General features: G+C 49.7%; 1 protein-coding gene across 1 annotated transcript in view; it reads left to right on the top strand.

Annotated features, from left to right (window-relative positions):
• The first annotated feature begins 755 nt into the window (after nt 1–755).
• Nucleotides 756–11,388, top strand: part of NOL3 (nucleolar protein 3) — an 18,143-nt gene continuing 7,510 nt past the window's right edge. Inside the window, exons 1-2 of the mRNA XM_073346565.2 lie at nt 756–1,116; nt 5,521–5,822. Coding sequence (XP_073202666.2) covers nt 5,540–5,822 — 283 coding nt within the window. The 5' untranslated portion in view covers nt 756–1,116; nt 5,521–5,539. The remainder of the gene's footprint in view (nt 1,117–5,520; nt 5,823–11,388) is intronic.

Raw genomic sequence — 11,388 nt, 5'->3', positions numbered from 1 at the left:
ATTATTTTATCAGCTGCAAAAGATCTCTGTAACCAAGTCATTATGACAGGAAACATTGGTTAGAGCAATTCCTGATCAGCAAAACGCATCTTACAGTAGATGATTTTAATTAACCGCAGGAAACGCCTGCCACATACCAATTACAAGTGACCCTTTTCTTGGTATCTGGACTAGGTCAGCTAAAGTTCAGCTTAGGTTCATCTGAAATACAACAAATTATAAACGCAAGGCATGCTGGGACTTTGGTTCACCTCCGAAGAACAAAAAGGTGAACGGGACTCTGGTTTATTTACTAAGAAGAGTGATCATTCATAATTTGGGGGCTTCGGTCATTACACTAAGAATAAAAGTTGTGTTACATTGCAACCGTTCACCAAGAGTGTTTGATGTTTTTTATCTCACTTCTCCATCTGTCTGCCGGGAACTTGTTACTTAGGACCAGATGCTAAAGATGCCTAAAGTTGCCAAGAGGCTCCTCGAGCAAGATCCTGAAAGCGAACTGTGTTGAAGTGCAAGTGAGGTATACAGGTGCCTAGTTAAGCGTGGCAGCACCCAAATGAGCCAATCTAAAACAGCCCATGTGTGGTGGAGGGAGCAGAAACCAACTGCCCTCTCCCCTCCATCTCATGCAGCTTGTCTTGTCCTGCCAGCCATGCTGTGTGATGAAGGGCAAGCCGGCACTGCAGTGAATGCCATGACCTAAGATCACACCACCTCCATTTCATCTTGGCTCATCCCCAGCCAGACACAAATAGCATCAGGGACTGTGCCAAGCATCACGTGAGAGGAGGAGGATGCAAAGTGTCTCTGGCTTGTGACTTCTCTTGTGCTGATTTCCCACATGCCCAGAGAGAAGCCAGCAATGCCCTTGTCCCCATATCCTGCTCACAACACCTGCTTGACTCAGCTGTTCTGCTACCGAAAGTAGAGCAGGTGCCTCCCTGGAAGACAAGATCTAGAGAGCAACTCTGCTTTTCTGCTGTGTGAAACAGAGCCAAGACCACGCTGCAAGACAGGATCTCTGTCCCAGAGTGACTCTGCATTTCTGCCATATAACGCACAGCGGACACCCCGCTGGGAGGTGGGATCTCTCTCGACTCTTGCAGACCCTGGGAGGTAGGTACTGCTTTTCAATAAACCCTCCAGCCTCCTTCCCGGTAAACATTTCTTCGGCCAGATCCTGAGTGCCCGCTGCACTTGTCCTCACGTCTTCCGCAGACTGAGTCTGGCCGAGCAGAAGCAGAGCTAGGATGTGGAGACCGGCTTCTATGATGATCTATTTTTTTGGAGATTCATAGAGTTTAAGGCAGGGGTGGGCAAACTTTTTGGCCTGAGGGCCACATCGGGGTTCCAAAACGGTATGGAGGGCCGGGTAGGGAAGGCTGGGCCTCCCCAGACAGCCTGGCCCCCGTCCCTTATCCGCCCCCTCCCACTTCCCGCCCCCTGACTGCCCCCTTCAGAATCCCTGACCCATCCAACCCCCGCTGCTCCTGGTCCCCTGGCCGCCCCCTTCCGGGACCCCCCGCCCCCGGGACCCCACCCCCTATCCAACCCCCCTGCTCCTTGTCCCCTGACCACCACGCCCTTCCAGGATCCCACCCTGTATCCAACCCCGGGACTCCCACATCTATCCACACACACCCCCAACTCCTTGTCCCCTGACCACCCCCTCCTGGGATCCCACCCCCCATCCAACCCCCCCGTCCTCTGACTGCCCCCATCCCTATCCACACCCCCACCCCCTAACAGCCCCCGCAGGACCCCACCCCCATCCAAACCCCCCGCTCACGGTCCCCTAACTGCCCTGACCCCTATTCACATCCCCTCCCCCTGACAGGCCCCCCGGGACTCCCACACCTATCCAACCCCCCTGCTCCTTGTCCCCTGACCACACCACCCCTGGGATCCCACCCTGTATCCAACCCTGGGACTCCCACACCTATCCACCCCACCCCCACTCCTTGTCCCCTGACCGCCCCCTCCTGGGACATTGCCCTCCTATCCAACCCCCCCGTCCCCTGACTGCCCCCATCCCTATCCACACCCCCACCCCCTAACAGCCCCCACAGGACCCCACCCTCTATCCAGCCCCCCTGCTCGTTGGCCCCTGACTGCCCTGACTCCTATCCACATCCCCTCCCCCTGACAGGCCCCCTGGGATTCCCATGCCTATCCAACCACTCCCTGTCACCTGACCGCCCCCCCCCGGGACCCCTCGCCCCTAACCTCCCCCCCCCCCCCCGCTCCCCTCCTCCTTACCAGGACTGGCAGGACCCCCCTGGACTTACCAGGACCCCCCTATCAACCCCGCTCCCTGTCTCCTGACTGCCCCCGGGACCCCCTGCCCCTTATCCAACCCCCCCCGCCCCCGCTGCCCGCCCCTTACCAGGACTGGCAGCCATGCTGCCCAGAGCACTGACGGCATGGCGAGCTGAGGCTGCGGGCAACGGGGGACAGTAGGCGGGGAGCCAGGGACTAGCCTCCCAGGCCGGGAGCTCAAGGGCCAGGCAGGATGGTCCCACGGGCCAGATGTGGCCTGTGGGCCGCAGTTTGCCCACCTCTGGTTTAAGGTCAGAAGGGGTCGTTATGATCATCCAGACTGACATCCTGTCGAGCGCAGGCCGGGGAATTTAACGCAGGCTGTGCCGAGCGATTGTCATGGAAATGCCAAGGTGAAACACGCAAGGATATTTCACTCTGCTCTGAAATGGGACTACGGCTATTCCAGCTCTTGCCCCTAAATCTTACCTCCCCGCTGTCAGAAATAGGAGAGAAGCACCCAGGGACTGACTTAGCTAGCCAAGCTGGTAGCCATCTGGCAAAAGCAAGTAACTTCTCCGTTTCTCCTCTGAGATGACGGCTAGAGAAAGGAGCAGTTCTGAAGGTGTTTTCAGGGGGGTGGCGGGGGAGGGACAATTTTCTCAGCGCCTAACTTGGAAAGATAAAAGGCCCCAGAGCTGCAGTTACATTTTGGCAGCATTATCTGAACTGGCCCTGACCCCTTCCTTGCATGGGCTAAGATGGGGTCGTCCACAGGCAGCCCGTGTGGTCCAAACCCGGACTGCCAGAGACTTTCCAGCGGACCACGGGGTGTGCCAGGACTCGGGGCTTTAGCCCTTCCTGGAATCGTGCCAGGACTCGGGGCTACAGAGGGAAGCGGGACACGCTTTGTTCCAGCCCTGCCGGTCCCGGTGTAGACTTGGGATTGCAGAGAATTGAGAGGAGCTCTCTCTGCACCAGATAATCTTACAGACATGAGAGTTGCTGGCTGCCTCCCTCCTTATTTTCCCCATCCCTCAGTCAGAAGTTTCAGGGGCAGCACATAGCCTGTAGCTGGCCCTGACAGGAATGGAAAATTACTCTGACTTGCGAGAAGCCCCTGAATCACTGAGGTACACTCATCGTGATCAACAAAGCCCAGCACAGCTGGCAAAGGCTGCCTATGACCCAGCATCCATGAAGACATTGGATCATAGGCTACAAAGGGTTAAGCAAAGCAACAGCTAGGACACAGAGGCCAACAGGTAGGTGAGATTCCTCCCAGTGCAGGATGGAAAGATGAGAGGGGGTGAAGCATTCTTCTCTTGTGGAACCAGAGGCCACCGGACAGGAGGGGCACCTGCCATCACTGCTTGGGGAGGATCTGAGGGGGAAGCACCTGCAGCCATGGGTCCCTAAGGCTATCAGGTGCTGGGGAGCATCCCCCTAGGGTCATCCAGGCCACTGGGTGGGTGGAGCACCCACCAACACTGGGTGGGGCATGGAACTGCAGGATGGACATGTTAGCGTCTGGGTGAGAATCCATTGCAAGTTGGGTGGCCTCGAGGAGGGTGGTGGGTTTGCAAACACAGGTCAGAGAAATCGTTAAGCAAGAGAAGGTTTCCAGGTGCTTCTGACTCTGTGGGGAAAGGATGAAGAGTTCATGGGTACAAAGTGTTATTTTCTTTCAGACTCGGATACTTAGGTTAAAGAAACCACAAAAGGCCAAAAAGTTTTTAATATGTTATCTATATACAGCTATGCCTCTAATAACTGTATTTGACAATACTCATTCAAAACTTAAAACCGTTGACTGAAAGTGTTTTAATGCTGATATTTGCATCTATTCGACATTTTATCTAAGTACTTTCTCAAAGTCTCAGCTGCGATTTATTACATCTTTCTTGGAGATTTTTTTTAGGTTATATAGTGGTTTGATTTTATTTTTCATTTAATGCACTAAAAATATAAGCAATAGGCCCTGGGTATATTTCACAGCATTGTACACATTCCTTGAACATGGGCACTTGCAGTGTGAAAAATGTTTCTCTGGAGTCCAGAGCTTGAGTATATCTCGACCAAGAAATTTGGACCATGACAAAAAATTATTGACTAAGAGCTGAAGTCTTGGCCCAGATACCTGTGAACTGAAAAAACTGTGAACCGTTACACCCCCTGTAGGTACTCCAGGGGGCGCTAGGCAGAATTTGTCATATGAAACTTACTCGGGCACAAAACGCAAATTCGGCAACAACAAAACAGTTTATAAATTTTTGTTGATTTCACTGAATTGTTTTGGTCTGGGAAAAAATTAAGGCTAAAAACAAATTCCAAAAATAAATAAAAATAAAAACATTTAAATTTTGACATTTCTGATACCAAACACTTCAATTTATCAGTTTGAAATGATTTTTTCAAAAAGTCCTTTAATTTTGCGTTTGTTTTTTTAAAAAAAAACAAACAATCAAAAGCATTTAAAAATGCTCAAAATGGAACCAGTGCTTGCTTTTTGCAGGTCAAACAAAACATTTCATTGGATCCAATTTTTTAATTTCTATTTTTTGCATTGCCAATGAACCAAAACAGCTGTTATTTGCCCAGTTCTGATAGCAGAACCATTCTGCTTCCAAGAAGAAATGGAGGAATCTGATTAATTTTACAGATTGTTTAACCTGGGTGAGGCCTCAGCTGGAGTACTGTGTCCAATTTTAGGCACTGCACTTTAAGAAAGGTGTGGCCAAACTGGAGAGAGTCCAAAGGAGAGCAACAAACATGACAAGAGAACATAACCTATGAGGAAAGGTCGGAAGACCTGGGCATGTTTAGTTTAGAGAAGAGAAAGCAGAGGAGGGACCTGATAACAGTCTTCAAATATTTACACGGCTGTTCCAAAGAGCACTGTGATCAGGTTTTCTCCATGTCCGCTGAAGATAGGACAACAAGTAATGGGCTTAATCTGCAGCAAGGGAGATTTAGGTTAAATATTAGGAAACACTTTCTAACTGTAAGAGTAGTGAAGCTCTGGAACAGGCTTCCAAGGGCGGTTGTAGAATTCCCATCGCTGGAAGTTTCTAAGAACAGGCCAGACAAAAACCTGTCACTTATGACCTAGGTTTACTTGGTCCTGCCTCAGCACAAGGGGCTGGACTAGATGACCTCTCAAAGTCCCCTCCAGCCTGACCTTTCTGTGATTCTAACCCTCGCACCTTCTCTAACTCTAGTTCTTGCATCTCATGTCATTTTTTTATTAAATCATTCCAGATCCTGTGATTCGGTAGCAATGGCCACTGGCGACAAATACACGGCTATACGCACCAAACGCAAAGAGCTGATAGGAATCATTCAGAGAGACCCCGAGAGCGTCTTGGATGAGTTACTAGCCCAGTCCGTCATCACCGAGGAGGAGTATGACAGCTTGAACCAGCTACAAGACAAAGCGGCCAGAATTAGGAAGTTGCTGATTTACATACAGAAAAGGGGGGAGTCAACCTGCCGAGACTTTCTGGAGTGTTTAGAAATCTTATTCCCAGGCACAAATCGGCTTTTGCAACCTTCAGAATATGGTGAGTTGCATCTCTTTCCGATTTGGTTTCCTGCCGGAAGAGCCATTACACCAGTGCCCGAATGGCATGTTGCATTCCCTCGGTACATCGGTACTAAAGCAGCTGTTCCACACACATGCGCCACCCAGAACGTGCTGGTTGTCCGGAGGCAGATGACTCCGGTCCGTCCTTCTTTCCTACTTTTTTCTACAGGTGTCTAGGCCCATCTTGGCAAAGGAGAGCTTGGAAGTCTGTCAAAGCAGCTGGAAACAAAGGGGTTGGCCCAGCCTTGCTGGATCTACTTGGGGGGGCTGCTACAAGTTGAGGTTGGCCTCAGAGATTGGGGTCACCAATGGGGGGGTGAAGCCGCCAGCCTCCAGCTGGAGAGGAATGTCCAGAAGCAGGGAACAAGGCCGTAAGGCCATGGAGAAGAGGAGAAGTGGAAAGAAGAATTTGCAGGGAAGTAGGTGAGGAGAGAGAGGAGCAGAGCAGATAAAGAAGGAGATAAAATGAAAGCAAAAGGAAATTAATAAGACACTCTCTATTAAGTCAACACAATGAAAAAATCCTTGCTTCAAAGGACATTCAGACTTATAGTTCCCACAGGATTCATAACCTGGCTTCTTTGCTGTAGAGAAACTTTTGGATACATCTTTACTGTTGCATTGAAAGCAGAGTGATACTCAGATTTTCCATCCTGCAGTAAATTCTGATATTTCCACATTTGTCGGCAACCCAAATCAGGATGAAACATTGAGACTTTTATAGAATTTTTTTTCTTTTCAGTTTTACTGAAATGCTTTGTTTGGAGTCAGTTCAATATTTAACTGTTTTTCCATAGTGGCACATTGCCTGGTGGGAGTTGTAATTCAGAAGCCTGGCAGCCTCACGCTTCCTTATGCACTAGGCTTCCTCACTGTACTACATCTCTCATAATGCACTCAGCCATGTGCCCTTGTGCAGCTTTGTCAGAGGAAATAGCCCCATTGCAATATGGGAGATGTAGTCCTCCAAGGAGCCTATTACACAGGTGAGACTCAAATTACAACTCCTATAAGGCAATGTGCTCCCATTACCAGCTTCTGGAAAACAGAGGCTAGGGACACCATCCCAGCCCTTCCTGGCTAATCCTCCATGAAATTTTCTAGTTCTTTTTTGAACCCTGTTATAGTCTTGGCCTTCACAACATCCTCTGGCAAGGAGTTCCACAGGTTGACTATGTGTTGTGTGATGCCTTGTGGAGGCAGATTAACTCTTAATCATAGAAATGAAGGGTTGGGCCTGGAAAGGACCTCAAGAGGTCACCATGTCCAACTCCTTGCACTGAGGCAGGACCAACTAAACAGTTGCTTGTCCAATGATGGGGATTCCACAACCTTCCTCAGAACCCTATTCCAGAGCATAACTCCCTGTATAGTTCTAAAGTTTTTCCTAATATCCAGCATCCATCAGAGATCCAACTGTTGACTTGCAAACACTGAGCTGATTAGCCACAGATCTGTGACAATCCAGTCTATCCAGCTTCCAGTGGGCAATAGCAACCTGTTTGTGCACTGCTATGGCTCGTGTCCTGGTGCTGAAGGGCTGGAGCAAATTCCTCACACAGCTCCAGGAAGGCGGCCTGTGATGGGGACACACTCTCCTCTTGTGAGTGCCTCCTGTCAGACGGCTGTGATGCTGCAATCTCTTTTGCCCCACCCCTTGCGCCCCCTGTAGGTTGTTGACCTCACTCAGCGGGTCGTCAGTGGCTCAGCCCTCCAGCCAAGTCTAAAATGGAGGAACAAACCCCTTCTGGAGGATTCAAATCCAAAGCAAACACCAAACAAAGTCTTCCAATCCCTGGCTCAGACTGGACTCAGCCCCACTGTGCTGAGGGGGCCTTCTCTCTTCAGCCCCTCTTGGGCTTCCTTAAATCCAGACCCCTGTCTGGGCTTCTAACGGAAACATACCCCCTTCTTGGTGCTTAGTCAAGAGCCCCACCAGGCCGGTCGATCTGCCCCCCCACCTTCAGCCCTGTCTCTGGGCCTCTTTTATATCTAGCCCCTTTTCTTGGGCTTTTAAACTAGCCGTGCCCCCTTTCTGGGGCTTAGGCCCCTCCAGAGCTGGCGGGTGGGCGGACCTGGGCCTCCAGGCTACTCTGGGTCCCAAGCCAGGGACCCTACACACCACAGCCACGTGCCGCTTCCTTTACTTGGCTGCTGCTTCGCTCCGTGGGCCTCTTCCCACTCTGGAAGAGCGAAGCGCAACCCTGTCACGTGGCCTCTCTCCTGCAGAAGTTCTGGACCCGTTGCTGGTGGTCTCAGATCTGCCCGATGACGTGGTCCCAGCACTCTGCGCTTGTGAGCCTGGTCTAGGACAGCGCTCAGCATAAGGGAATCATCTAGCAATGGAAACTACATCAGCTGCCTCCCCCCTTTGCCATCTGCACGCAACTTGAGCGCTCTACTAAAGAAATGATGCCCGCCGCTTTCCCCTGGTGCCATGCCACTGCTAAAATGCCCTGTCTCTTCCTCTTCTTGCCGCTCTGATGGCTGAATCGGTGCCAACATTTGGTACAGAAGGGCCTCAGTCCGAGATGCGGGCATGCTGTGGAACTGGGCCTTTAAGGGCTGAGCTTCTGGGATACAGAGCGCAAGCAGGGCAAGGTGGAGATCTAGTTGTTGTTGGGCTCTGCCATCTGGAGCCGGAGCCAGAGCAAAGCAGATCATCTGCCAGCATCTTCAGCACGGAGTGATCACTGGACACCACACAGGCCTTGCACCGGGCTGGAATGAGGGACAGAATCCTGGAGTATAGCAGAATCTGTTTAATTTACCGACTTGCCAGGTTCATACCATTTCCACTCACTAGGAATTATATTGGGGGAGTTTGCTGGCCTACGGATTATTTTGGGGCAGTTCTCTGGCCCGTGTTTTGTAGGAGGTCAGCCTACGTGATCACGGTGGTCCCTTCTGGCCTACGAGTCTATGACATTCTCTTGCAGTGCATTGTGGGAGCACAGTCTGCCAACGCGCTCCCCACTGTGGCCTGTGCCTCCCGAGACATTTTTGTGGCGTCCACGCGAGAGGAGCACCCCAAAACGGACCGACAGCAACCCCTGCAGAACTCGCCTGCTAGTTGGGCACCTGGCAAACTTTCATAGGCTGTAAGGCCCGACAGGAGGGTTAGAACCTCCAATCTGACTTCCTGCGTAACACAAAGAGAATTTCCCCTAGTTCCTCTTGTATTGAGCCTTATAACTTGTGTTCGGGTACGGCGATTTCCAGAAAGACGTCCAGTCTTGATCGGAAGACGACAGGAGATGGAGAATCCACCACTTCCCTGGGGAGTTTGTTCCCACGGTTAACGGCCCACGCTGTTTAAAAAAAATGGGTTCTTTGTTTCTCCTTGGAGTTTGCCTGGCTTTAACTTCCAACGGCCAACCAGGAATTTCTTTATTGACTCGATTCACTTTTTGCCCTTGTGGCTTTATCATTTACAAATCTATGAAACTGAAACCAAAAGCAGGTAAGCTTTTCTGCACCATGGAAACTGAAAGCACTGACGTGACTTGGAGAAAAGTAAATACCAGCATTGACTCCACTGTAAAGCATAAAAATAATACAGCAGCATACTTGAAGGAGAACTTGAAGGAGAAGGAGAACGGTCGTATTGTGCCAGATTTATAGAGCCTGAACCAGGAGTGGCGGAAGTACCCGAAAGATGTGGGTGCCTGAACTGTGGCCCTGCCCCCCCGAAGCCCCGCCCCTTCTTCCTGAGCTCCCGCCCTGGTGCCATCCATTCCCAGCAAGGCCCCGCCCTCACACCGCCCCTGCTCCATGAGCCTCCACCCTTGTGCCATCCCTTCTTGCACCACCTCTTCCCCCCCCAAAACCCTGCCCGCCGCTCGCTCCTCTCCACCCCCTGCCTCCCGTCGCTCGCCCTTCCAGCCGGTAAAAAGTAGAAGGGCATAGTCCTCCCCCTTTTAACAGTGCGGGCGGGCATGGCTCCCTGGCCTCCTCTGTTCTGGTGCCCCTGGGCTGACCTCAAAAAGCAGTTAAAGATGCTGTTTTTTCTCCTTGGGGAGGGGGGGGCTGATTAAATAAATCTGATATGCTCAATCAAATGAGTTTAACACAGAAAATATTAATTTTAGGTCACAACATAGATTGCCAACTTCAAATTTAGGTTTAAACAAATTTATTTTAACAAAGAAAACCACTGACTTTTTTTTTTAAAAAAAATGATTTCAATTAAAATAATCTGATTTTTAATTAAAAATATTATCCACCCTGACAGGAAAAAATCCTGCCCAACAAAACCCATGCTGAAGGCCATCTTTCCCCTCTTCTGTGCAATCTTTGTTTTTATTAATGCACGACCACCTCACATAATGCTGCGGTTACATGGATCTACACACGACAGCCCTTACGCAAAAGCAAGGGAGTGAAAAATGAAAACACCAAATGCCACAGACAATGCATGGCAACCGACCCTTTCCAGAATCTTCTTCCCTCTATTCTATAGCTGACCAAACATTTTCCAATGGAATATTTTTCTGGCAGAAAATGCCATTTCATCAAAATCAGACTTTCTGCAAGAATGTGTCAATGTTGACAACATTTTGTTCTGAAAAAGGAAAACTTGAAAGGAAGCGTGTTCTGTTTTTACCTTAGCCGAAGGGAACGTTTTGATTTTTCATTTTGAAATGAATTTTCGTTTCATTTTTTATATTATGGAATCATTGAAATGTGGGGCAGGAAGGGACCTTGAGAGGTCCTCTATTCCAGTCCCCTGTGCTGTGGCAGGACCAAGTAACCTAGACCCTCCCTGACTGGTGTTTGTCCCACTTGTTCTTAAAAATCTCCAGTGATGAGGATTCCACAACCTTGCTTAGAAGCTGTTCCAGAGCTTAACCACCCTTACAGTTCGATCGTTTTTCCTAATATTTATCCGAAATCTCCCTGGCTGCCGATTACCCCATTGCTTCTTGTCCTACCACTGTTATATTATATTAATTATATTATATTTATATTATTTGAAATGAAAAGTTGTGTCAAAACATACAATATACATTTTTAAATAGTCAACGTCAGAATGAAATATTTTGCTATTATCAAAACGCAGCTTTTTGACTGGACTTGGGTTTTTTTTTCAAAAATTTCATTTCATGGGAAATTTGGAAATTTCGGGATCTCATTCTGATTCGGAACCAAAACAAATTTTGAGAGGCGGCATTTCCCGCCGTATGGAAACCCTGAGTTCCATCCAGCCCTGCTAAATTCATCACCGCCACAAGCAGACCAGACTTTCTGACCTATCCCACAGATCCTTCTCCCCTTCCTGTATGGTCCTGGAAAACCACACCCTCGTGTGAACGTGTCTGAGCTAACAGACCCAACTCTCACAAATGCATCAACCTCGGTGTGGCCACATCACCAGAGGGAGCCAAAGCGCCATATCCTTTAGTGTGCGTTGCACACGCCCCCTAGTGGAGGAAGCTCGTCCTAAACTCCAGTCCAAGTTCTTTCGTGCTGCCAACAACCTAGCCAGAGACATCTCATGACAATCACATTTGGGTGTTGTAAATGAAGCCTGAACACTGGGC

The sequence above is a fragment of the Lepidochelys kempii genome, chromosome 6 (assembly GCF_965140285.1).
Source record: "Lepidochelys kempii isolate rLepKem1 chromosome 6, rLepKem1.hap1, whole genome shotgun sequence".
Taxonomy (NCBI): Eukaryota; Metazoa; Chordata; order Testudines; family Cheloniidae; genus Lepidochelys; species Lepidochelys kempii.
The sequence above is the reverse complement of the archived record's forward strand: the minus strand, read 5'-3'. Positions and strand labels throughout refer to the sequence as shown.